Genomic DNA, 27,866 nt, shown 5'->3' on the forward strand with positions numbered 1-27,866 from the left:
CACAGTATTCTTTTTTGTAAGTAAGTTTGTTTCTTTTTTTTTTGTGACTGACTTCTTTCACTTATAATGTCCTCAAGATAATGAGAATTTCATTCATTTTTAAAGCTGAATAACATTCTATTGTATGTATCTACCATATTTTGTTTATCTACTTATCCAACAATGGGTATGTCAGTTGCTTCCACCTTTGGCTGTTGTAAATAAATTCTTCTGTGAGCCTGGGTATTGAGATATCTCTTTAAGATCCTGCTTCCAATTCCACTGATGTATACCTAGAAGTGGAATTGGTGGATCATATGGTAATTCTATTTTTAATTTTTTTGGAAAGCTAAGCAATATTTTTGCATCATATTTCTGATAATTTAGGAGTGGAAACTGGAACACTGTGGAACTGAGAAATGGTTTGATCTAGACTTATCCTCCACTGGTAACTGTCCAGTTTGTGAATGTGTGTAATTGTAGGCCAAGGAGTTGGTTGTGTGCCTGTTCACTGTTTTCCAAAACAATGACTGTAAATCAAGAGACCTGAATTTGAAGGGAGACGCAGATACAATGCAGGATGGTCTTTGATCGGTGTCTGTGACTTTAGTTGTCATTGTTCTATGCACGCCGTGCCTTTGATCATGGAACCTTGCTTCATTTAGTAGGCCTCTACTTTGTGAAATAGAGGGATGGTGTGGTATGTTTACAGGAAGAAAGGCTGATATTGATACCTGATTTTCTTGGAATGTTTACTTAGCCACAAAACTGACAATTTATGTACACAAGTGCTGTATCCTTGTGTTATTTAGTCATTGGCGTGTATTCCTAAAGAATTATTGTGTTTTTTCTTCGTGATTTTCCTTTGACATCATTATATACATCCTTGAGGTCAGCTCACCATTCTAACTTTGGCCTTTATTTAATTTACCTAAACATATATTTTCCTTGTCTGAGTGACTTCTTGATGCCAGCTCATGGGCATGCTGGAGAAATGGGAGTGCTCTGAATTGTAGTCAATGCAGGATGGCTTTTGTGTTCTGGTTTTGCTCACCCAAGCAATACCTACTCCCCAGGGAAATAGGAGTTTATTGGAACTCTTGGCAGGGTGAATACTTTAGTCCCCACTTTTATTGATTAGATTTCCCTGGTATTTTGGTGGGTGCAGGCATTCAAAATCTTTATAGACAGAGCAAATGTAATGTAACCTTTTGTTTTTATCCATTTCTTAATAATATCCCCTTTCCCCCCACTAATTATTCTTAGAAGCCATTAAGCAAGTCTCCTTTCTTCATATTCTTGTTCCTCTCATCATAGTTTCATTACTGCTGTTGTTTTAAAGATTGGGTGACATTGGGTGTATTTGACATAAAGGCAGAAGTATCTCCATGTAAAATTTGTGCTGCTTGTGTGGCTGGAACTCCTCCAGGGAGAGTTCTGGAAAAAGTGATTTAATTTCTCCTGACTGCTGGTGACCTTGGAAATTTTGGCCATAGATGACTGTGATTGACGCTTGTATAATGGAGAAAAAAGACCCACCCTCAACTTTCATCCTTTAGAGGAAGGCAATGGGAGTTGGCAGCTCTGGTGAGGAATAAGAAGGGACATATGGGCTACACAAGGGACAGTTTCCAGTAGTGCCTCTGAAACCTTTTGACATTCCTCCTTAGGGACAAGCAGGTTGTATTAAAAGTAGGTATTGGTGTGAGTTATGCCTGTGATAAAATAATGAGTAAGATAATGGAGCATTAGCACAAACACACATTATACTTTTTAAGTATGTTTGTAGGATTATAAATCCTGGAGAATCGAGATTTAATGAAACTGCTGGAAGCTGGGATCACTATTTTCAAATAGTGATCTCTGTGTCTTTCTCTAAGGTACCCCTCAGATTTATTTAAAATATTGTCATTTGTCAAAATTTGATGTTTATATGTGCCTATTATTTACTTCCGTATAGAAACTGCTTGGTCAGTATATTTTCAGATCATTTTATTATGTTTGTTTTCAGGTTGTTATCACTACTTCTAGAAATCTTTGCCATTTTCTAATGGCCCCTTACCTAAAATGTTTTAATGTTTTGTGGATCTCGAGTTTGTGTATGCTCCTAATTAAATATTTACCGAAGTGAAGGTTTATCAGGGAGCAGTGATGTCCACTTAAATGAATGCGTGATGTCAGATAGAGACTCTTAACATCTCCATGGACGCCATATTCAGCTGTATTTTACCTTTCCCCTCAAAACAGATAAAAGCATCTGCCCATCCCGGGGACAGAGGAGTGGTTGGGATAGGAGACTCATTTTGTCAAAGATGTATCAAATAAGAACACTTTCTAACTGTGTTTATAAAGGTTTATAGGCATTATAGATTAAAATTCCATTGTTGAAAATGAAATGTACTCAAAATAGTTTTGGGGTTTGGGGGTAGGATGGTGATTTTAGATGGGAGAGAGCAGCATAAATACATGTGAAGAAACAACCAGCCTAAGCACCTAATTACAATGATTTGGAAGGGGGTGTTACAGAATACATCTGGGCTGGATTGGAGAGTTAGGAAGGGAGCATTGGTTTATGTCTCCTAATCTTTGTAGCATAGATGAGACAACAAAATGTATAATTTTTTCTGAACGTATTTATAAAGGTTGTTGCAGAGCTCAAAGATGTCCTGATGGAAGAGGTAAATTTCAGCATTTTATAATTATAAAAATGTATAAAAATAAGTAGGTTACATCTACCAGTTATTTGTTTTCTTTTTAATAATATCAGCAATTAACAGAAGCCTTAATTATTAACTACAAAAACAGTTATTTCTTAACCTGAGTTTCTGGCCACAGCCACCATCTACCCACCATCCATCCATTAGAATAAACTTCAAACACTAAGGTAAAGAATTCTAGAATCATGCTGACAAATCAGGAATTAATAAAATTCAGCTATTGAATTGGTAGAAGGAACTGAAAAATACCTTCACCAAACTACTGAATAGAATATATTTTACATATATAGTACAGACTAAGGGATTTTTCCCTCAGTGTATAAATTTATCCTCACACCTGAAATTCTTTTTCTGAACTAAAAATGTATGTGGCTTATCTTTGTAATCTAGTCAGATAATAGATTTGAAAAAGAAAATGAAGGCTAAATATTTTATTTTTGATACCAGGGTTTTTATATCATATTTTTTTCATATTTGGTTTAAGAATGTTTACAAAGATTCATAAAACATACGTTCACAGGGAAAAATACAGAGAGAAATCAGAACCACAGAGAAGATAGAGGAATGAGGCTAAGACTTGTGCCTTAACTGATACTCTAGGAATGCCCACTGAGTTTTAAGCATTGCAGTGTGGCTGGTCCAAATTGAGATGTTTGTAAAGTACACACCAGATAGTAAAGATTTAATACAAAAAAAGATCTCAATACTTTTATAATATTTGTTATATATTGACACGATGTTTTAGAAATTTTGCATTAAATAAAAAATCATATTAAAATTAATTTCACTTGTTTCTTTTTAATGTTTCAACATTGCTGCTAGGAAAATGTGAACATACACATGTGGGTCTCATTTGTCCCTTATTATATTTCCATTACACAGTACTTGCCTAGAAGGAGGTAAGTTTAACATCCTCTCTTGAGAGATGAGCAGTTCCACAACGGCTAATGTCTGAATTAGCTTGGAGGTAAGCTCAGAGCATGCCCAGAGGCAGGACCAACAGGCTCCTTAGCAATTTGTTTTGAAGCTCTTCCTGTACCTCGATGAATGGGTGATTGATGTGTGTTTTAAAATGTTTAAAAATATGTATCACTTTTATAAGTTTAGAATGATAATATACTTTTAACAGAGAAAAATTATTAAAACTACATTATGTAAATATTAAGGAGCACTTTGTATGGAAGATCCTGTTGTTATAAATAAATTTTCAGTGCTGCAAGAGAAATAGCACTCAAACATAAATTTAATTTTCTCAGCAAGGCAATTTTTACTTCTATAGAAGGGTGCGACTCCTGGATGCGACTTCAACAAGGGAGGGGAACGGGCAGGTAGCCCCTACTGCTATGTTGTTCCCCTGTTGGCTAGGGTTGGACCGCACAGTCTAAGCTAATTCCGATTGGCTATTTTAAAGAGAGCAGGGGTACGAGCCTGAGTGGCGGAATGAGTAGTTTGGTGGGAAGGGCTTACGGAACAGGTGACTCAGGATGATTCAGTTCAGAGCAGGTGACCAGGAGTAACTCAGGATGGAGCAGGTGACCAGGGGTGACTCAAAGGACGGAGCAGGTGACCAGGGGAACAGATGTCAACTACTGATTAGAACTGGTGGAAAAGGTTGTTTACTGAAACTAGGGACAAGGAGAATGAGGAAGTTAAACTTTAAAATGCAGAATAAGGAACGGGAGCTGAACATACTGATGCACTGGTTCTTTGGAGAGGATCTCAGAACTCATCGTACTTAACAATTTACAGGCTAAAAACCTTTGAAGAGAAATTTATTATATCCTACACTGTTAAGCCCAAAGCAAATGGAAACTTGGTTACTATTTGATGTTCACTGTCTTCCTAATTTAGTAAGGCAAGAAGTATCCTGCCCCAAATATCCCTAGTTAACCTAATTATTTGAGATGGTTCACAACACTGTGCTTCAATTGTCTTTGGTAAATAAAATATCCAATAACTGGTAGCTGCAAAATTAATGTTAAATATCTAAATAAATACTAAATAGTGTATCATTCTTTAAAATAATCCTTACTTAGCTCTAAGTTGGGATGAATATGTATGAAGTACTACATATTTTTGTTTGCTGTGGCTCTTTAAAGAGAAAAGTGTATTTAATTTAGTCTTTCTGCCTGATGATTTCCAAAGTCTAATGATTTAAATCAACATGTATCTGATTTATGCATGTATGTATTTGTGTATGTGTTTATCTCATGGATACTTATTTAGCATTTAACTCTGTGCCAGACACTGCCCTAAGAAAATTAGTACATGTTTATCTAAAAATAACTGGCACTTAGATAGAACGTACAATGATTCAAGCACTGTTCTAAATGATACATATGTATCTTCCTACAGCAGTGAGATACGCACAGTAAATGTGTTAAACATAAGCAGAGAAGTTAGGTCGCTTATCTAGGTTCACACAGCTCCTTTCTAGAATTGCTGGGAACCAGTCACTGCAGCCGGCTGTTCTGAAGTGTCCGTGTTCTTATCAAGCCTATGTGAAACATTCCATTTTACTTACTTTTGTTTCTAGGCAGCATCCGTGGGACTCAGGCCAGATGGTGTCGTCTTTTCAGTATTAGGGGTGTGTAGAGGCTTTCCATAAAGTCTGGAAATTCTGTCATGAGAGGGGTAATAAAGGGGTTATTTTGAGAGACAAGGTGTTTATTTAGCTCTTTGTGAATTTATGAGTGGCTATGTGGAGTAGTGGGTGGGATTATGTGGCGATTATGCCCCAAAGCCTTACGTAACAGCTCTAGTTATATTAAAACTAAGCTCAGGCTACAACCTGGAAATGTGGCTCTGCAGTTGTTTTCCTTCCTACCTCCTCTAACCTTTTATGCTTAGGTAGTTCACTTTTTGGCGTTTTGTTATCATCAGCATCAGTCTGTGAAGTTCTTTGGTGGTTTGATACTGTTCTAGTCATACATTGTATGAAGAATATCCAGAGAGCCTGAGAATTCTGTTGTGTGGCCCATAGCTGTTCTATTCTAAACTATTCCAGACTTTACAAGCAATTAATATATAAATTTAGTTTGAAGTTACCATCTTAGTTCCTCTGAAGGGTCCCTGAAATTGCTTTCAAGGAAAATTCTATAATCTAATAGACCAAGGTTGCCTGCTACCCTCTTACCTTTGAGAACCTCTTTGAGGAATAAACAATGTGAGAAAGTATGTATGTTTCATATTTGGCTTGCTTCATCTTTCATGGTTGTTTGCGCTAGAGCTTTATCACAGTTTTAAAATATTGCTCCTCCCCCAGTTCCTCCTCCCTATCCTCCACGGTTTAAATAAATATATTTTTACTATATAAAACAGCAGAATGATCAACAGCTTGACAAAATGGTACTCAGGATGCCCTGCCTTCCCACTTCAAAGGTATCCTTCATAATGTTATGTCTGAAAAGATTATTGATTATATATTTACTCATGCAACAAACATTTACTGCATAGTCTCCTGCCTTACAGGCCCATGCCAGCTCTTTGAGTGAATAAGACATGGTCTCCCCACTCTTGGAGCTTACAGTTGGTGTGTTCCAATACAATGTAGTAAATGTAAGGTAGGAAATACAAAGATTTAAGAAAACAGTATATAGTACCCCATGTCTGACTAAATTATCTTTTAGAATTCTAGAGTGAAATGATGCTCTGATGTTCTAATCTAGTGCTCTCGTTTTTAAGGTCAAGGGAAACTGAGACCCAAAGATGTTACGTGCCTCATTTGTAAGGGAGCTTCAAGTAGCACCAAGCAAGAGCCCAGGGCTCTTTGTGGTCACTCATTGCTATAAACAGGGATCAGGGTCTGAGTCAGTTATATAGCCCTTGGTCATGTATTCGTAAAATACTTGCATACAAAATATTTCAGGAATATCTTAAAAAGGAGAACCCATCTGTATTAATCAGTTTCTTCTCTCATGCCGTTTTATACTTACTTACCCACAAACATAAAATTCAGGTTATCATTTATTTAGACAAAGATGTTGCTAAGATTTACAGTGGTTTTAATTGAAGCTGTTAAAACCATGGTTCTTTTTCAACTGATTGACAGGTCAGTGTTGAATATCTTGAGATGAAAAATTCCAGGGTAGAGAAAGAGATCTCAGAATCCACAGGGGAGGGACACAAATGCTAATTACACATTGACTTTAATTCCTGATTTGTCATAGCTGCCTGCAGGTGTATATCTTGGCTGTGGGCTATTCTCAGGGCCTCATTTGTATTTCAGATTTTCTTTAATAATGTTGCATCCACAAATAACTGTTTAATCTCTGACTTATTTACAGTTCTTATTCTCTCGATATGGGAAACAATTAATTGGCAGATGAATGTAGTTGTTTCTTTTGGTTATTGAAGATTAAAATTTTTTTGTCTTCCCACTGATTTCCCTGGAAGACAGTTTTGGAACATCACCTCACTTTGGCCTTCTGGCCTGAGAGATACACAGGTGTTCACTTTTGTTTGTTATTCCTCCTATTATTACTCCCACACATGTGGCATGGTGAATTAGCCCTCTTGATGAATTAGCTCTCTCTCTGGGTTGAGAGCTAATGTTCCTCTGTGCTAAACAGCTGCTGTCCCACCCCTGCCTGCCTACTGAGAAGGAGGTTTGGCATTGGGAGGCGCAAGGTAACCTTGAGATTAACTTAGTTTTTTTTTTTAAGCAGTGCTGATTTTTTCCCTAGGTAGTAGAATTGAGGGATTGAGCTTGTTAGATGGATTGGGTGAAAGCATGAAAGATACATGGACCTCTTTCCTCATTTCCACATATTTATTAACTTCCCAGCGAATGCCCCCAAATTGGACCATACCCTGTGGCCTTGTCCTATTTAAAATGGGCCCTGAGATACTTTACATGGTGTAGCCACCTTCACTGTCTACCTTCTGTACACTCGTGATTTTTTGCCGTGACTCCAGCTATCTTGTTGTTTTCCTCACCTGCTTCTATAAGCTAGTTGTGAGGCCTTGTCTGAGGAGAGTTCCAGGGTGTATTAGCATCAAGACCACTTCTTCCCTTCCCTGGTTCTGAGTTACTCAGGCCTGTCTGTGTGCAGCCCTCTCATTCCTTGCCCTTTTTTTGGCCTGTATTAACTCTGGCCAGCAGCATGCAGGGAAAGTATTAAAAACCTTTTTGTTGGAGGACACTAGTTGTTCAATCCCCCTGTCTGAACACATTTCTCACATTTTTACTCATTTCCTGAGTTTTATAGTAGTTGTTAAGACCTTGCAATAATTTAAAGCTAGGTATCTAATTTTAGGAGTCATCTTTATATTTTCTTACTTTCTGTGTTGTTGTGCTATGACCATACTTCTCATAAGAATGATTTACCTTAACCTCAGCCCTTAATTGGCTTGGGCTCTGATATGGCTCCATTCTGCTGCTTCTAAAGCATGATTCAATGTAGTGTTCAAGTGGGTGATCTGACAGTTGGAATTTTGAGGCATCTATCCTTTTCCAGATTTCCATGTTCATTTTCAAGATGAGTTTTTGAAGAGAAGACAGTTTGAAAGGATTTTAATGGTGCTCACTAGCAGTGTGGCTGAACTCCATGCTTCTGCAATATGCTGTCTTTAAGCTGATCAGTGAGAGCCGAAGATGTATTTAGAAAAGGGATTCCAGACTGTGGAGATGGCTTCCGTCTCCTTGATCCCCATGCACCTCTTCAGTGTGGGTTTGTAAACCTTGGTTTTGACCCAAACCAAGCCTACACCTTCATTCTGTAAAGACATGCCCTATATGTTTGCTACAGGATACTATGTTTATCTTCAAAGTTTTCATAATAAAAAAGCATTGTTTAGTGTGTCCATATCCATTTATTTAGTGTATTCTAGGGTTAAACCATTTTTGCATTTTGTGCTTCTAACTTCCTGTCTGCAAAATTAATTCAAAATCTAAGGATTCATCTAGTCCATTCTATCTCCCCCACCTCCACACTGCTTAACTCTCAAGTATGTTGGTGTTGGGCTTAATTAGCTGTATCTTTTTGATTTACATACTGTGAAACCAATTCCAAGCATCTTTGTAATTGTTATCTTGTTTGTTCTTCTATTTATTTATTTATTTATTTATTTATTTATTTATTTATATTTTTTATTTTTCAGAGAGATGGGGGTCTTGCTTTGTTTCCCAGACTGGTCTTGAACTCCTGGCCTCAAGCAATTCTTCTACCTGGGCCTTCCAAAGTGCTGCAGTTATAGGAGCAAGCTATTGTGCCCACCTTGTTTGTTGTTCTTAATAACTCTTAATCTGGTCCTTAGGAAGCTGTGACAGACAGATTATATGGAGTTTTTCTATGGAGGCAGTTCATATTTTTAAATACAGGTTTTCAAAGTAGTCTGACCCAGAAGAGGTTAAAGCACTGCTTTATCATAATGTCTAGGAGTCCAACAGGAATGTTGCAAACCTCTTCTCTGTAAAGTAAAATTGCTGTGGGGACCTATGTGTTTAGTTGTTTGATTTACATCTTTGGTTATCAGCTTTTTTCTTTCTTTTTAAAATGGACTTTTTTTTTTAGAGCAGTTTTAGATTAACAGGAGAATTGAGCAGAAGTTACAGAGATTTCCCATATACCTTCTGCCCCCTACACACAATCTTCCACACCAGAGTGGTATATTTATTACAATTGTTGAACCTACCTTAACATATCATTATCACACAAAGTCCATAGGGTTTGTGCTTGGTGTTATATCATCTGTGGGCTTTGATGTATGTATAGTGGCATGTATTCACCACTATAGTGTCGTACAGAATAGTTTCATTGCGCTAAAAATTCCCTATTCTCTGCCTATAACTCCTGGCAAAATTCCTTCTCTCCTTCTAACTCCTGGCAACCACTGATATTTTTATTGTCTCTGTAGTTTGACCTTTTCTAGAATGTCATATAGTTGGAATCATACAGTACACCTTTTAAAGTGTCTGCTTTCACTTAGTAATATATGTCTAAGCTTCCTCCATGTCTTTTCATGGCTTGATAGCTCATTTCTTTTTATCACTGAATAATATTCTGTCATCTGGATATACCACAATTTATCCATTCACCTACTGAAGGATATATGGGTTCCTTCCACATTTTGACAGTTATGAACAAAGCCACTGTTAATATCCATGGGCAGGTTTTGTGTAAGTATGTTTTCAACTCCTCAAGTAAATTTCAAGGAGCTGTATTCCTGGATCAAATGGTAAGAGTACATGTTCAGTTCTATAAGAAATGACTAAACTATCTTCCAAAGTGGCTGTATCATTTTGCATTCCTACCATCAATGAATTAGAGTTCCTATTGCTCCACATCCTTGCCTGCCTTTGGTGTTGTCAGTGTTCTGAATTTTGACTATGCTACAATGAGCAGTGGTATCTCGTTGTTTACGTTGGCAATTTTCTAATCACATGTAATGTAGAACATCTTTTCCTGTTCTTATTTGCCACCTGTATGTATTCTTTAGTAAGCTGTTTGGATCTTTTGCATTTTAAAATCAGGTTGTTTTATTATTGTTGAGTTTTAAGAGTTTTTTGTATATTTTAGATAAATGTTCTTTATTAGTTATGTCTTTTGCAAACATTTTCTCCCAGTCTGTTGCTCAGCTATTTCTTTTAATTGGTTTTAAAAATCTTAGATTCAGAAAACCAAACTGGAGTGAGCTGATCTTTCACAGTTGAGCAGGCACATGTGGCTGCTAGTGAGCTATGTTGCAGACTCTCAACCCTAATTCCCTTGATTCTTTGTTTCCAGGTCAATGTGACGGTGGACTACATTAGACCAGCCAGCCCAGCCACAGAGACAGTGCCTGCCTTTTCAGAGCGTACCTGTGCCACTGTCACCATTGGAGGAATGTGAGTGTTCTGGCTGGCAGGGACTCAGCTGTCATCTCAAGTAGCTAAGAGTTCTTTGCTCATTTGAATCTTTCCTTCCTTTCACTCTGCTTTGCTTTCTCCTGCTCTTAACTCAGTGGTTTATAATTATGTGCCTGTGTAGCACTTTATATTTGTAAGTACTTTATAATCACTCATTAGCTAATCGTATACTTTCATTATTGTAGTTATTTAAGATTTATTGGGCTCTGTGTGCCTGGCACTATGAAGTACACATCATTACTATTAATAATGCCATTTATTGAGTATCAAGCAGGCCCTAGATACTGTCTAAAATGGTCTCTGCATATTGGTTTAGGAACTCTAGGTATAGAATAGCAGGTAACAAGGAGGGAAGAAGAGGAGAGGTTAATTGGACATTTTCTTGTATGTAATCAGTAGACGATGAGGTCATCCTATTCTGCTGTACTGGCTGTAACCTGGTTAGATTCCAAGATCTGTTGGCAGCCAGGCTGAGGAAGAGTCTTTCAGGGGAGATATCTGATAGGGGAAGGAGGAAGCCTGCTGGGCCCTGCTTCCCCAATAAATATTACAACAGTCAGCCAGTCCCCAATAGCAATTCTTACTTTGCATAAAATATACCAGTATGGTAATTGTCTCCTTTTCCGTTTAACAATCTTATATGCTAGTTGTTACCAAATTGTTATTTTTCATTTCTTTTAAGGGGGCATATTGATGGGGAAGAAAATAATAGGTTTGTCATCAAAACAAGGATTGTGTTACTGAAAGTACAGTGAAGCCACTTAGGAGAAGTACCTCCAAGCTATTGCAGGCCTCTGAAAGGAATAAGCATTTTGTAGCTGCTTAGCTTCATGAAAGTCTCCTAACAGGAGCCTCTTTCACCTCATTCGTGCTTTCACATTTGGAAATGACTATTTTTAGCCACTGCTACCGATCCTATATTTATTAATGTTGTTAATGTTCACACAACAATTGGAGGTTTCATCTTTGCCAGGAGGCGCTCAGTATAGGCATTTGATGTTTACCTTCACGCCATCACAGGTTTTGTTAGAAGCAGGTTCTTGACAAATCAAGTAATATTTTTGAACTGGGAAAAACTAGGACATATTTTGGTCATTATTCTCTCTGTATAAATTACAATAGTTATTTGTTACCAATTTGTTACCACTTCTTAGGAGTCAGTTGTATGCTTCCCTATTGTAGAGACCTGGAATCTTAGTATTCTATCTAAATATTTTTACTGCCACAGAAAGCCATCTCCATAGATACTGCTGCTTTTAAGTACTGGTGAAAACAACTTCACTGTTGTACAAAACCACGTGTCTTTATTTTTGGCAGGTGGCCTCCACCAGTATTTAACATTCTATTAGAATGGATTATCTCCTTTAGTTACCACTGAAGAATATTTAAAAAATAAGTTTACACTGCTTAAAATGAGATATTCAGGGAGTATTTTATAGCAATCTTTTTATTTTTAAGATAATTTGAGACAGATAATTTAAAATACTTTACAGGGCAGAGTGTTGTGGCCATGCTTTGTGCCTTAAAACCTTGAGATCTCCACTGTGTTTATTTTGGCTTTGACAGAGATTACTCTTTCAGCCTTCCTCTCTGCAAATGTGGGGTAGCTGTCTGTTCTAGTCTGGGTTTCTATTACATTCTTGAGTCCTTGTAAGAAGGTGTCAATTCTGTTGGCTGTTTAACAACACAGGTTGGTTGGTCTTAATTGACAACCTACAATATCTATACTCCAGGTTTGTGCCAGAGATAATGAACTTGAATTTTCTGCTTCCCAGTTCTTGTAATTGGATTGTATGAAATATTCTTTTTTGTGTGATTTACCAAAGTAAATTTTTTTTTTTAGAAGTTTAGAAGCATGTACAAGTTTAGAAGAATTTTACAAGTACTCTTCTAGATACTTAAATTGTCTCCTTGGATTAGACCAGCCTGGCAGGTACCTGGAAAGCATTATGAGTTTCTTCATAGGGTTTTTCATCCTGAACTATAGTTTGTGGTTAAATGGGTAGGCTGCAAACAGGAGAAATGTAAGGAATTTACTGATACTGAAACCATCCTTCATTAGACTGTTGTGTCCCTAAAGATAGGGAGTTTTGTGTCTTATTCCCTGTTGTAGCCCTAGCATCTAGCATATGGTAGGAAATCAATGAATTTGTTGAGTGATTCGTTAACTTTATTGCAAACTCTTCCTTTATGAAGCATAACTTGGATGTTAGTAGCATCTAAGGCATGACCACAGGTTTGTTTTTATCTAATCAGTACTGTAAAACTTATAACTGATAATTTTATTCTGTTTTTTATTTTTCTTTATCAGGCGGCCCCCAGAATCACAGCAGATTCAGAGAGACTCCCAGATAATTTTATTCTTTTATTTGATGATTGGAAGCTCACTGCCAAAGAGAGGCCATCTCTAGCAAATAGACCTAGCTGCACACTTTCTGTGTTCTAATCTTAGTCACTGCTTCTGTTTGTTTTCCTTTTATCTTGCTTTTGTTTTTATTTATCCTTTTTTTTTCTGAATTTTCTATACTTTAAAAAATCTTGGCCAGGCGCAGTGGCTCACGCCTGTAATCCCAGCACTTTGGGAGGCCGAGGCGGTTGGATCACCTGAGATCAGGAGTTTGAGAGTAGCCTAACCAACATGGTGAAACCTCGTCTCTACTAAAAATACAAAAAAAAAAATTAGCTGAGTCTGGTGGCAGGTGCCTGTAATCTTAGCTACTTGGGAGGCTGAGGCATGAGAATTGCTTGAACCCCGGAGGCGGGAGTTGCAGTGAGCCGAGATCGTGCCACTGCACTCCAGCCTGGGCAATAGAGTGAGACTTTGTCTCAAAAAACAAACAAACAAACAAACAAAACTCCATTAATATTATAGAAAATTTGAGGTATTGATAATTAAGAATCTCCAAATACTTAGCTTATTTTCAGAATTAAGTTATACTACTAAGAGCCTTTTATCTTACTTAATGGTGATTTATAAACACTAGCCAGAGAAGAGGCTTTTTAAAAAACACTACATCTTAAATATTTTATTTTCATTTTAAACATAAAAATGTGTACATATTTTTAAATCTTTGCTGTCTGGGCAGCATGGACCACCTATTTGATATCTTGTTGAATTACATAACTTCCTGTTTGAAATGAGGACTTGAAAAACACTAATTATAGAACCTTATATTTTTGTGATTTACACCCCCTCATCTGTTACAGTTGTCCCACACATATTTATTTTGCAGCTACTTTAAAGCCTTTCCTCTTTATTAAATTTTTTAAAGCATGTGTTATCGAGCAACGGGCTCACTGCCCGAAGTGCCTAGATGCCAATAATATGGCACTGGTTTTTGGGAAAAGAAAGGGCTTTATTGTGAGGTCAACTGGCAAGGAGACAGGAGGCAGGACTCAATTCTGTTTTCCCAATCTGGGTGTTAGGTCAAACTTTTATGGGTTATGGAGGGTTATTTGGTGTGCAGAAGTGCTGGGAGGGTAGGTTTAACTGGAGGACTTTAAACTTGGCCATTTAGGATAAGGTATGGAATGGTGGATTTCAGCACCAGATCTTTCTAGATAACTGACCCTTTACTTCTAAAAGGATTCTGGTACTCAGGTTTTGGTCTTGTCCTGGCCTTCTTGTTTCCATAGGGAGGAAACATTGGTTCTGAGTATTATAGGAAGTAAAACCTTTTTCTGTTGCACATGCCCTGTCTCCATGATTTGCAATTTGTGCTCTGCTGCATCTGCAAGACAACTTAAACAATGCTTAAACAATAGAGGTGAACTGGGTTGAGCTGCCCCTGTGCTTACACATGCGAGTGTTTTAGTAAATACACACTCTTTGTGTGCTTGTATTTCAATGATATTTAATGAAGTATGTAATTAAAACAACAAGCACAACCAGTTTAAACTAGATTTGGGGACAAAAACAAATGGCTCATCTGGTTGGGACAGAAGTGCTCAGGTGTTGTACAGTGGCTCTCAGTCACTCTCACTGGCATCTGCCAGTACCCTATGCTGAGGACACAGAATGTGCAAGTCAGTTAAGGGAAGGGTTAGTAAAGAGAGCTTCTATGGCTTGCATAGCCTCTGAAAAGTGCACTCTGTTCAGTCTTGAAGAAATGTGAAATTAAGAAGAAATCTTATCTAAATTATGTTTGTTGTAATCTGTCGGCTTATATACCTACATTTAGGCCTTCACAGCACCTAGTGGCTTTCCTGTTATTAAAGAGAACAGCAGACTTCTGTAACTACAGAAGAGCTTCTCTGAAACTAGTGATTTTAGGGGACTGAGAAGAAAGAGGCAGATGAGATGGTGTCTCTTAAAGGGTTATTTCAAAGCCAAAGTTTAGATGCATTTCACATGCAGGGAGCGTGAATTGTCTGTATCTTCTATAGGGTTTAGTCTAATCCTTTTTTCCTCTCGATGTATGGGAAGGAGTCGCATCACAGGATGCTGGCAGGGCCTTGCTGGTGTGACATAGGCTTCAGCTTCCTATCTGTTTCCCCTGGGGAATCAATGAAAACAAGGTTCATCATTCCTCTAATAGATTAAAATTTTTTTCTTGATTAACTTCACTGTGGAGTTGGCAAGAGTTGTTATCTGTTAATCAAAACTGTTTAAATAAAAAATAAAAAGATCAAACTTTGAGTCTTTTCTCATTCTCTGGTTCCTGGGTTGGGAATTAGCTGATCGTTTTAGGCCTGGTTTGTGACATGAGGCTGTCAAGATGGCGCTTCCTGTTAATTACTTTTTATTGTATTTAAGACACTTAAATAACTCTTCTTATGATTTAGTCGTCTATGTAATTAGCTGCAGTGATTAAAATCTCCTTCTTTCGTTCTTGCCAGAGCCTTCTTGAAGAGTGAGATTTTCTGAGGTGACCTTTCCCTGTGCTGGACTTCCCAATTACTTTGAGCTCCAATTTGGCAAACCCTTAGAATCTATTAACTCCTTGCTTATGCCTTTCTGCATATCACGTTTTCAAAGAAAAGTGTTAGAAGAAAATGTGTTCACATTTAGAAAGGGACGTCTACAAAATATAACTAGGGTAAGCCACACAGATACACACACTCATTCTCACCACCACCTCACCCCTCATCCATGGAAAACTGTCACATATCCAGAAGATACAGTCACTAAGGCACTTCCCTATTGTTTCCCATTATGTGAAGTATTTCAGGATGATAGGAAACAATACACATGGCCCATTTTGTGAAAGTTAAAGAATGGCACAGAGATGGAACCTTGAAAGGTGAGCAAGTGAAAATTCCTGTTTATTTTCTGCACAAGATCACATCTTTTTAGACCGGTGACTTTATTTTTTCTGTTTATTTTTCTCATATTTTCCTTCTGTTGCTTCCCTGCATTGCTCTTCTTTCTTGAGGCATGCATCACCACTGCCACCTGCCTTGATGGCTGTCAGAGCATGAGACCTTGCTATCAGAGGTATTGTCCAAGTTCTGTGGGGGCTCGGGACATCTTAGATAATTCTTTCCCATGCAGCAGCTTCAAGGCCATCTTTATGAATATCCTTTCTGTCTGTTTAGAGTCTTCGTGGATAGCGCTTACCTTTAATGTATTTGTATGAACCAGACTATTAAATTTACAAAGAATAAGACTGCCTTTGCTTTTGCTTTTTCTTTGGTTCTAATTTGCAGGGATACTTTTTTTCTCCCAGCTGTTCTATTAGTGACTGAACCATTAGGTTAGGTCTTATCCTTACTCCGCTAGAATAATCCTTTTTTAATCCTAGTTTGGTTTTTCTCAGTCACAGTAGGAATAAGTGTCATACAGCCCCCAGCTTTTCTGACTACAGTTGTATAGCTTTGAGGTTTTTCACTGTCAGCCAAACCTCCTATCTCTCAGAGTTTTCAATTCTTAAAACACATTACTAATATCTGACTTTCAAGCTACACTTGGGCAAAAGCAGCCTCTTGAATCGCTCTTTTCTGGCCTAGTCATCTTACCCAGAGAGGCCCACAACATCCTGAAGTTCCTTTTCAGCACTTGAGAAAGTATGGTTACAGTGTTAATAATGGTAGTGGCTCTGCCGGGAGGTAGGGTCTGTATTATAGCCAACCCTTTTTCCCCACAGATTGATGACTTACGCTTTAATCATAGTCAATGAAAAGAACTGCTGAGCCCCCTTCCTGCCCTGCTTTGAAGGAACACAAGACACTAGAATGAGGGTTGTTGTTGTTTTCCACTTAAATCAGTAACAAACCACTAACCAACTCAACCCAAACCTTCCGCCTTCCCAAAAAGAGCAGTTTAGATTGTTTTCTGGAAATCATAGGCTGCTGGGTTAATATAATTGTGCTGCTTCTCCTGTGTTGAGTAGTAGAAGTGTGCCTATCCATTCTGAGGACATCAGAAACCTATGTGGCATTTAGTTAACAATACTTGAGAAAGAAGTAGTTGAATAACTAGGCCTGTCCTCTGCCAGTTCAAGCATAGCAATCATTTTAAGACACTTGTCCCATAAAACACTATAAGAAGGAACTTGGCTGTTGCACAGGGTTCAGGATTACAGTCAGGAAAATATTATTGAGTTTCAGACAAATCTGTCTCTTTTGTTCATATATTTCGTGGCTGGCTATCTATGGCAACCTCATACTGCCAAGTCTTATTTCCTTAAAAATGTGGTTTCAGATTACTTTATTACCATCATTTCTAGATGGAAGTTCAATTTAGCTTTTCATAATGGCACCCTTGAATCCTACAAATCAGCAAAATCCTTTACTGAAGTATGTGAGAGCTTCTTCTTTTCCCCTTTTTGCTTTTTATACTATCAGTTGAGTCGAGTGCCAAGCTGTGGATGGATGACTTGAATATTTACTGCACTGATCCTTGGGAAGCTCCCCCTTGTCAGTTTCCCAAAGTGTACCATGGAGAGCCCAGGAGAGAGTAAGGCTTTTCCCCAAATCTGTTTATGTTGTAACTTTTGCTTCATGTCTCATTGTAATGTTTCTCTAAATATTTTAAAACTTCCTTTGCTTTTTTTCTTCTATATTCAAGGAGATGTCTTCAACTTGATCTTTCAGGTTATATGCTTAGCTAGACAGCTGGCCAATCATGCATATTGACTTATTTTCATTCATCCACACTCTCTTGTTTATTTATTCATATCACTTATTCATTTAGCCACTCACTCATTAGTTCATTTATCAAGTATTAGTGGAATGCTTGGTATGTACTAAGGACTGTGTTAGGCATCATGAGTATATTGGTAATTCTAAAACTGAAATTATTTCTATGCTTATAAAATTTACAGACTGTTCTTTTAATCTAGCCCATTTTATTGATTTTTCTTTCAGCATTTATATTTAAATTTTTGTTCTTTAATTGTTCTGTCTTAATAGCACCCTATTCTTAGTTTATGAATACAGTTTGTCTCTAATATTTCTGAGAACATTTAAAACTAAAAGAAATAACACGCTTGGCTGGGCACGGTGGCTCACGCCTATAATCCCAGCACTCAAGGAGGTGGAGGTGGGTGGATCACTTCAGCCCAGGAGTTCGAATCCAGCCTGGGCAACATGGCGAAACCCCTGTCTCAATTAAAAATGCAAAAAAATTAGCTGAGTGTAGTGATGCATGTCTGTTATCTGAGCTATTCGGAAGGCTGAGGCATGAGAATCACTTGAACCCTGGAGATGGAGGTTGCAGTGAGCCGAGATTGTGCCACTGCACTCCAGCCTGGGTGGTAGAGCAAGACTCGGTCTCCAAAAAAATAAAATAAAATAAATAAAATAAAATAAAATAAATAAAAATAAAATAATCCTGGGCGAGATGGCTCACGTCTGTAATCCCAGCACTTTGGGAGGCTGAGGCAGACAGATCACTTGAGGCCAGGAGTTCAGACCAGCCTAGCCAATATGATGAAACCCCATCTCTACTAAAAATAGGAAAATTAGCAGGGTGTGGGCACCTATAATCTCAGCTACTTGGGAGGCTGAGGCAGGAGAATCGCTTGAACCCTGGAGGCAGAAGTTGCTGTGAGCCGAGATCGCATCACTGTACTCCATCCAGCCTGGGTGACAAAGTGAGACTCCCTCTAAAAAAAAAAGAAAAGAAAAAAGAGAGAAAAAGAAAGCTGGGCGCAGTGGCTCACGCCTGTAATCCAAGCACTTTGGGAGGCTGAGGCGGGCGTATCAGCTGAGGTCAGGAGTTCAAGACCAGCCTGCCCAACATGGTGAAACTTGATCTCTACTAAAAAATACAAAAATTAGCTGGGTGTGGTGGCGCACGCCTATAGTCCCAGCTGCTCAAGAGGTTGAGGTGGTATAATCACTCAAACCCAGGAGGCGGAGGTTGCAGTGAGCCGAGAACACGCCACTGCACTCTAGCCTGGGTGACAGAGCGAGACTTGGTCTTAGAAAAAAAAGAAGAAAAAGAAATAACACCCTCTTCTGTTGTCTGAATTATCTGTTTCCTCTTAGATTAAATGTTGCCTTTATTTTGTTCCTTTTCTTTGATAAATCCTTAAATATTTGTAAACTTTCATCTGCATTTATGAAGGAACAACTTTACTATTTGGGGTAGGCATGGCATTTCTCTGCAGTTACGTAGGTCTACTTCTCTTGGACAGCTTCATCACAAAAGCGAGTAGGGGAGGCAGGTAGTATCAGAGGCAGGCTTCCTTGAAGGCTGCCCAAAAGTATCTGGTCCTGCAGCAGAGAGGAAGCCAGCAAATTATAGACCCCACTGAAATTGTCGAGGGAAAGAGGCTCTCTGTTAGAGAGCTTTAATGTATTTTCCAGGATTATTTTGCAAGTGGGGGCTCGGGGTTGACTGGGATGTGCTTTGCAGAAGCTGTCTCAAATGCTGTGGCCACACATCCATCTAAACTTCTTCCCGTGTTAAATTAAGGGACAGCTTTAGTAGTATATAGATAATAGACTTTTAAAGAAAAATCTGAGTATCTAATGTTGAGAAATCTGCAACAGTAACTTCCTTTAGTGTAAGTGTGACTATTTTGTGGCTTTGAGAACTTTAATGCTTTCCACCACGTTACAGGTAAGCTTGGTAGCAAGCTGCAACAGTAATTGGAAGAACTGTGAAGACATCCTTTAGTATTAAAACAGTGGGTTAATGAATGGTCTCTGTTAGAAGCAAAGTGCTCTAGCACCTCCTCTAGAAGAGGAGAAGGCATGAGGGCCCAGGGTTTAATGCTGCCCTGCTGGTAGAGATTTTACTGGGCTTGTATTTTTATTAGGCTTGTTTTTACTAGTGCCTGGGCTTCAAAGTTCCATAGGGTTTACTTAAATGATCTGCCCATAACCCTATTTTTCTCACAAGCCCTTTTTATTTAAGGTTTTCTGTGCAGTTTTGTGGTAAATATATGATACCAGTTATGCCTGTACTTTTGCCAGGTATCAAAACCTTTTGCTCCTAGCTACTCTGTGGGCATCACAGGGAAGTGGAGATTCTGGCTGGCTGGCCATGCTTTTCTGAGTGTGATTTCTAATTAATTACTCCGATGATGACCCTAAAGCCTACTCACTGTGGTGCTTTGTATTTATTGATAAAGGCCCTTGGAGTGCTCTTACTTCTTAGTATTTGTGCTACTATTTCTCCACTAGTCTGACCCCATCTGCTTTCTGCCTTTCAGGGTTTGCAAACTTTCTGATGTGCTGCTAACACACATTCTTGTTTTCTAGCATCATTAGGGCTTTGTTCGTTTTTTGTTCTGTTTTGTTTTGTTTTGAGACACAGTCTCACTCTGTTGCCCAGGCTGGAGTGCAGGGGTGTGATCTCAGCTCACTGCAACCTCTGCCTCCCAGGTTCAAGCGATTCTCTTGCTGAGTTCAGCCTCCCAAGTAGCTGGGATTACAGGTGCCCACCACCACGCCTGCCTGGTTTTTGCATTTTTAGTAGAGATGGGGTTTTGCCATGTTGGCCAGGCTGGTCTTGAACTCCTGACCTTAAGTGATCTGCCTACCTTGCCTCCCAAAGTGCTGGGATTACAGGTGTGAGCCACCACTCCGGCCAGGGCTTTATTCTTTTCCATATCTGTCTTTCTCTTATTTCATGGGGACCTTGTAAAGGATGGTGTTTGGACATAAGTTCTCAGTAGATCTTGCTGACCTCCTACTAGCATTCTATTTATTTATTTATTTAGAATAGTGCCATGATGTGATAAGGAGAAGGGGGCATTCAACATGGTTACTAATAAGCATTATTTATTTATTTATTTATTTATTTAGAATAGTGTCATTGATGTGATAAGGAGAGGGGGCATTTGACATGGTTACCAATAAGCAAAACTTATGGGTCTTTTCTATGCCATTTCTCAGCCCCCTTCTCTTTATAATTCCTGTGGTCAGCACAGCACTAAGTGTTAAGGGGAATAGGAATGGAGTTTTTATAAATTTTTGTAACTCACAGTAGTGATTCTGCTTAAAAGGGATTTGCTCCCTTTCATTCTGAGTGATCTTTTAAAAAGTAATAAAAATTGTAGTAACATTTTCAAAAGAAAATAGGGGAAATTGCCTGTTATTTCATCCTGCTAATATAATAGCTCCTATTTTGGGGGTGCTTCTTTTGAGTGCTGAGTGCTTTTTTTTTTTTTTTAAAGAATATAAAATTTAGAAGCAGAAAAACTTGGACCACTCGGCATAAGGTTGAGATGAAGTCTAAGGCAAACTATTGTTGATATTAAGATTCTATGGAATTTTTTTGAGACAGGGTCTCACTCTGTCACCCATGCTGGAGTGCTGTGGTACAATCATGGCTCACTGCAGCCTCAATCTCTGTGGGCTCAGGTGATCCTCCCACTTCAGCCTCCCAAGTAGCTAGGACCACAGCTGAATGCCACCCCACCTGGCTGATTTTTGAAGAGACCGAGGTTTAGCCATGTTGCTCAGGCTGGTCTCGAACTCCTGGGCTCAAGCAGTTCTCCCACCTTGGCCTCCCAAAGTGCTGGGATTATATCATGAGTCACTGCACCTGGGTATTTTTTTAAATGTAGAGTTTGGAAGTAAATAGGTCTGAGGTAAAAAACTCAGCTCTACTATTAGATACTGTGTAATCATGGGCCTTAGTTTTTTTTTGTTTTTTTGATTTTTGTTTTTCCAGCTGTAAGTTAGAGATAATAGTATACCTCATAAAGATATTGTGAGGATTATAGGTGATACTGCATTTTAAATGTTTAGCATAGTGACTAAGACATAACAATCAAATACTAAAGTGAGCCCTAAGCCCTCCAGAGGGGAGCTGCTCACCATTGACCTAATTTTAAAATCTAATAGTTTCTTCCATCTTTCTCTGTCCTCTTTCCCACTTCTCTCTCACATGTCCAGCTATTTCTTTAAGCTCAAACTTGATTTTATATTCTGTTCTCTTTTTCTTCATCACACTCCCTGTGGCCAACTCATCCACTAATGTGATTGCTACCCAACAGATTCTTTTAAGGATGAATTTAGTAAGTAGTAGCTACCCAAGGTTTAATTTACAAAACAAAACAAAATGCCTCATTGGATTATGGTTGAGGACTCTGTGGTACTAGGGCATTTTATTGTTCCATTGGAGGCACTTTGGTTTGTATTAGTCTCCTCACATCACTTTTTCAGTTTTCATGACGGCGAATTGCATTCATTTTCCCCCTAAGTATTGAATGTATACTGTTTCCTTAAGACAGTAATGATTGATAAGTACTTGCATACAGGTAGAAGTAATGGATATGCATGAGTAATGCTTAATGTTTCAGGAAGCTTAACACATATTTACCATTTAGTAGGCACACAATTTATTCTTTAATAAAAACAGTATATTGGATACCTTTCAAATCAAGAGGTGTGCTAGCCAGCTACTTCCCTGGGTATGCTTGCTCTAGCTAGTAAGCTAGCTATCTACTTTGCCTGTTTATCTGAGGTGATGAAAAGGCACAGGGCTACCAAATTAGTGTTTTCGGAAATGTTTTTACTCTACCCCCACCTGAAAAGGCTTACTCAAAGCCGTAGTCCATGGAGCTTTTAGAATGGCCCTTCCTGCTGTGGTGCCTTAGTTAATTTTTCTGCCTTTAGTGAAAATGTGTTTTAAACAGGGAAACAAAAGGAACTTGGAAGGATTTAGCAAATATTGCGATCTTGGAGGTGAGTATGTGTGGTAGGATTGGGAGATGTTTAAGAGCATTAGCTTCATAAAGGGAAGTGGACTGCCTTCTATCAGATTTCCATTGTTGGTTTTACATGGAGTCTTCTGACTTTCTAATATATCTGCTTACATATAAACTGGGATTCAGCAGACTGTTGCTTTATCTATTGTGTTTAAAATGTGGTTTATAAGCCATCACACATTAGGTCAGTAGCAATGGGAACTATATTACAGTTCTCATACCATCCCTCTTTCTCCCCAATGAAAAAGGGATCATTTTGGCATTGACTACAAAATCACCTTTTCTTTTTTTTACACCAAGAAGCAACTAAACAATTCATTTATTCCTGTCACCACTTTTTCAGAAATTTCCCTCTGAAATGTTTATATTGCTTCTTGTGTCACTTAGCACCCTCTGCAGCTGTGGAAAGATCAGATCATTTAGTGAAGGTTGACCACAGAGTCTTTGTAGTGGCTTACTGTCTTTCAAAGCAAGAAACCAAAAATACCCCTTCCTTTCCAAAGAGAAGGAGAGAATTTCAAAGCCCTTAAACTTTTGCTGGACCTATTTATTGCTTGTACTAGAACTATGAATCATTAAGTTAAAAAATATTCTGGTTTCCAATTCTTAGGAAAAATGTCAACACTTTTTTTTTTTTTTTTTTTGAGATGGAGTCTCGCTCTTCCGCCCAGGCTGGAGTGCAGTGGTCCTATCTCAGCTCACTGCAAGCTCTGCCTCCCAGGTTCACACCATTCTCCTGCCTCAACCTCCCAAGCAGCTGGGACTACAGGTGCCCGCCACCGCCCCCGGCTAATTTTTTTTTTTTTTTTTTTTTAAGCAGAGACGGGGTTTCACCATGTTGGCCAGGATGGTCTCGATCTCCTGACCTCGTGATCCGCCTGCCTCGCCCTCCCAAAGAACACTTTTTAAAAAATGTATTTTTGTTTTCACTTAGTTTTGTAAGTGAGGTTTCTTTTTTTTTTTCGTAGCACAGTTGGGGGTGTTTGCTTGGCAAGCAGAGTCCAGGCAGGGAGGCCACGGGACCCCTGACAGGCACCTCCAAGGAGGATTTTCATAAGAGCAAACACTCAGGGACCAAGGCGAGTCCAAAGGGGCTGTGGAGAGGTTCCCTCGCTTCTGGCCATCAGCACAGCCAAGGCCCCACAACTAAAGGCTTTTATTGGGAAAGGGAAATTGACTGAAAAATGGCCTCCAACTTCCTCACTGCCTGAGACACTTGGACCTCCTCCACAAAGTTCAGGAAAGAAGGGCCCACCAAACTAGGTCCCCAGCAGTCTCAGGTGTAGAGGTCAAAGTCAATGCGTTTGGAGTTGTAGAACTGACCATGAAGGGGGTCCAGCTTCCGGCAGTAAACACCATCAGGAAAGTAGCCTTCGCTCACCCAGATCTGCATCTGGTCGCTGGTGAAGGGCCCATGCAGCTCGGCATCCCCCGGGTTCTCCCACTTATATTCCCACATCACATCCACCAGACCATCTCCTGGCAACTCTGCTTCTCCTCTCTGGGTAGGGGTTGGGGTCTCCAGTTCCCCCTCTGCCACTTCCTCAGCGAACATGTCTAGGGAGTGTGGGGGTGTGGGATTGTGGGGTCCCTAGGGCCTGGCACCCCAAACCCTTCAGCCGCATGGCCAACTGTTCCGTTTCCTGGTACATGCCAAGGTTTCCCTGGGCCACCATCTGGTCGGCCAATTCGGAGAGCCGGTCCGGGCACTGCAGGGAACTGGGTCACCCAGGCCCCTTGCTGCTCCCTTTGCCTCCTCCTCGGGCCCCCAGATGCCTCAGTGCCCTAGCCACTGTCTCTCTAGGCAATAGGAGCTCCAAAAGTCCCTCCAAGAAGGCTTGGGCACTCACTGGGGTCTGGCCCAAGCTGTCCTCCTCTTCCAAGTCTGAGGCCTGGCGTGGGGTCTCATTTCTAGAGCTTTTACCTGCAGAAGTTCTGTACTTTGTTTATGCAGTGCAGATCTAAAGCAGCTGCCACAATCTGGACCTTAGCAACACTGACATTGGGTTTGGTCCAGTTGCTAATGGACTCTAGGGAACAAAAACACCACTCTCCTGCTCCTGTGATGCCAGCTGGCTAGTACGTAGGCCATAAATCATAGTGGACAGGTAGTGGAATTCCTCTTCCTGGACGTCTTTTTCCTTTCTGACCAATATGAAATAAAACTTATTTTGACCTTCTACCCTAAAAAGCAACATGTGCTGAAACAAGTTTCTTCTGACAAATTTGTTCTTATCTAGAATGATTAGATTTGGTAGAAGAACGTAGTTATACTTCCAGTTAGCAGTGGTGTGGTATTTCTCTGAGTAGAATGATGGTCGTCTAGAATCTAGACTATTATTACTTCAGTTTCTTCCTCTGAACAAAACGTTGTTTATGTATACCTGCATTTACATAAACTACAGGGGATGTGAAAATGACTCTCTGGGGCTGCCTCTCTCCATTTTGGACCTTTCTAGACCTCATTGGTTTGGCTGGTTCTGCTTTCACTGTCAGAGCAGATCATTCCAGATGCCATTATGTAATTTTCTGTCTTGGGATATGTGTTTGCATGGGTGGGTGGTTTTGTTTTGTTGTTAAGTGATGTTTAATGTCAAGCCAATAATATGGATATGTAGGCTTGGTTTTGTCATAATGGCCACAAGTTAGCTTATTTATCCTTATTTCCCAGAGACACAGAGAGCCACCCTTCCCCACCCCTACTTAATGTCTATGTTTTGCAGGGGGCTCTTGTCATCACAGCTGCCTAGGAAGTACAGCATGGCCAGTTGGCAGTTCTATTCTGCAGAGACAAAGAGGAGGAGTCTTTTCTCTGGTTGCTACCACAACTGATTGGTTGGCTTCCTGTGACCTAAATAGAACCAATAGGAATGAGTTTGCTGTTCCTGAAATAATACCAAAGTTTGCTCTGTTCCCTTCCCAGAATTCTCAGGGTCTTGTTCTTTGGGAAGGCCAGGTAATATGACACATTTATGATTCTGGGGCCTTAGGTTGTGTTACATCATTCTTGGCCCTTGATTTCTTGAGGAGAGTAGTATTAGCTGAAGTTTTCTGTCTGGGTAGTTTTTCACAAAACTTGATAGACTCACCTGGAGCACTTACAAAAAATAGTGATGCCCAAAATTAAAATCTAAGTACTGATGCTTGGTGTTTTATCAGTGTAAATCTTCACCCCTAGAGGTTCTTTGTCTTGGTGTGGGGTCTGGCATTAGTGTTTTAAGTGGTGATTCTGATGTGCACCCAATATTGCTAACCACTGAGAAAGGGAGTCTAAAGGAAACAGGAGGGGCCAAAACCAACAATCTTCTCTGCTCTCAGATTAGGTCTGCAGCATAGATACAGGTAATAGGAGGAATAAGAAAGACATTACAGATGTTTATGTTCTCAGATCACTTTTACAGCTCTGTTAATTTCTTCAATACCATCTCTGTTTGGAAGATGTACATGATGGCAGAGCGGTGGAGGGGCCAATGGGGAGATGGTTATTTCTAGCTCTGCCTCCAGGTTAAAGTGTGACCTTGCAAGTCAGTTAACCTCTTTTCCTAAGGCCCTTAGCTGGCCTTTTTTGAAAGTGGCATAAACAGTACTGTCAACATTATGCTTCCTTAATGTGTGTCTTCTTGGTAATGTAAAATTCCTTCAAACCTCTTCTCAGGTTCTTGGTAGAGGGGATTTCAGTGGTGGGAATGTTTATGGGTGAGACAAGCAGTAGCAATGAAGCCACAAGTTTCCTGTTGGCTGAAACGTCTAGTTGTAGATTTTCCCTGTAGCTCTTCCTTCCCAGGCTCTTGATTTTAAGTGATTAGTTTGCTTGGAAGTCTGGATTTACGAAAGTCTGCTTAAGGTGCTTGTTCTTCATTAATGTAATCAGACTTTACCCAAATAGTTAATTCTTAGTGATCTCCACCAGTTAATTCAGTGGCCAGATTGCCATTAGCCACTGATGTGACCTTAGTTGAATTGCTTATCTGAGAGAGCAGTGGTGTAGTGGAATGGTGGTGTAGTGAATTTGGACCTGTAAGGTTCCTTTTAACCCTATTTGTAACTGATTTTCAAATTCATCGATTTTATCTGGCTAGCGACTGTTTATTATTACTGTTGTTTTAAAACACCCTCCTAGAAGGAATCCTTAGGCAGTAAAAGGCGTTAATCTCTTTTGTTGTCTCTCTTATTGCTAGCTAACCAAAACTGTATCTCCAAGTAATAAATATTTGTGTATCTCGAAGTAATAAATATTTGGGGTGATGAAATAAATTCAAGTATAATCATTTTTCAGGCTCAATGTCAGTTGGTGGGTTTATAAAGACTGAAGCCCAAAATTAAATATCCAAGAAGCCCTAGAGTTTATGGTGTTCTGTTTTGGGGGATAGCCTTACGTATATGAAATTAATAATGTGTATTTTGATGACCAAAGTATAATTATTTGGCAGGCTTTAATCCAAACTAATATGCTGGAGAAGATTGGCTGTTTTATGTTGATGCGCTTCTAGATATAACCCCATTTATGACTCTAGCTGTTTTCTTTCACACCTTTCTAAAAGGGGCTTTTATTCAGCCAGTAAACACAGGTATAACAAAACTAGCCAGTGCCATATGTTAAATGTCTTGAATATCATCCATGTTTACAACATAGTATTTTAAGAATTATATCATCTGGTCTTAGATAACCCTTCAAGGTTGCTTTTCAGGGATAGATGTAAATCATTGTATCATGGGTTGGCAGAGAAGAGAGAATCAGGACTGCCTATTTCCATTTTGGTTTGGATCCTTTGAATTGGAACTATTTTCTATACCTCATCTTGCACTGTTGAGGTTTGTGTGTTTAGTGTGGCTGAGAATCATTGCTTTTGAAGGGATGCTCTCTCCCCGTCTACCTGGTGTCATTCGTTTCGTTTTTGTTTTTTGTTTTTTGAGACAGAGTCTCACTCTGTTGCCTAGGCTGGAATGCAGTGGCGCTGTCTTGGCTCACTGCAACCTCTGACTCCCAGGTTCAAGTGATTCTCCTGTCTCAGCCTCCCAAGTAGCTGGGATTACAGGTGCCCACCACCACACCCAGCTAATTTTTATATTTTTTAGTAGAGACAGGGTTTCGCCATGTTGGCCAGGCTAGGGATCCTGACCTTAGGTGATCCACCCGCCTCGGCCTCCTGAAGTGCTGGGATTACAGGCGTGAGCCACCGCTCCTGGCCTTATTTGTTTTTTAATTAGTGC

General features: G+C 39.4%; 1 protein-coding gene and 1 pseudogene across 1 annotated transcript in view; one reads left to right on the plus strand and one right to left on the minus strand.

Moving 5' to 3' along the window:
* Positions 1-27,866, plus strand: part of SND1 (staphylococcal nuclease and tudor domain containing 1) — a 436,722-nt gene that overhangs the window by 182,309 nt on the left and 226,547 nt on the right. Inside the window, exon 12 of the mRNA XM_003806046.5 lies at positions 10,424-10,524. Within this exon, the coding sequence (XP_003806094.1) occupies positions 10,424-10,524 (101 nt within the window). The remainder of the gene's footprint in view (positions 1-10,423; positions 10,525-27,866) is intronic.
* LOC134730821 (CD2 antigen cytoplasmic tail-binding protein 2-like) lies at positions 22,662-24,547 on the minus strand (annotated as a pseudogene).

The sequence above is a fragment of the Pan paniscus genome, chromosome 6, assembly GCF_029289425.2.
Source record: "Pan paniscus chromosome 6, NHGRI_mPanPan1-v2.0_pri, whole genome shotgun sequence".
NCBI classification, from domain to species: Eukaryota; Metazoa; Chordata; class Mammalia; order Primates; family Hominidae; genus Pan; species Pan paniscus.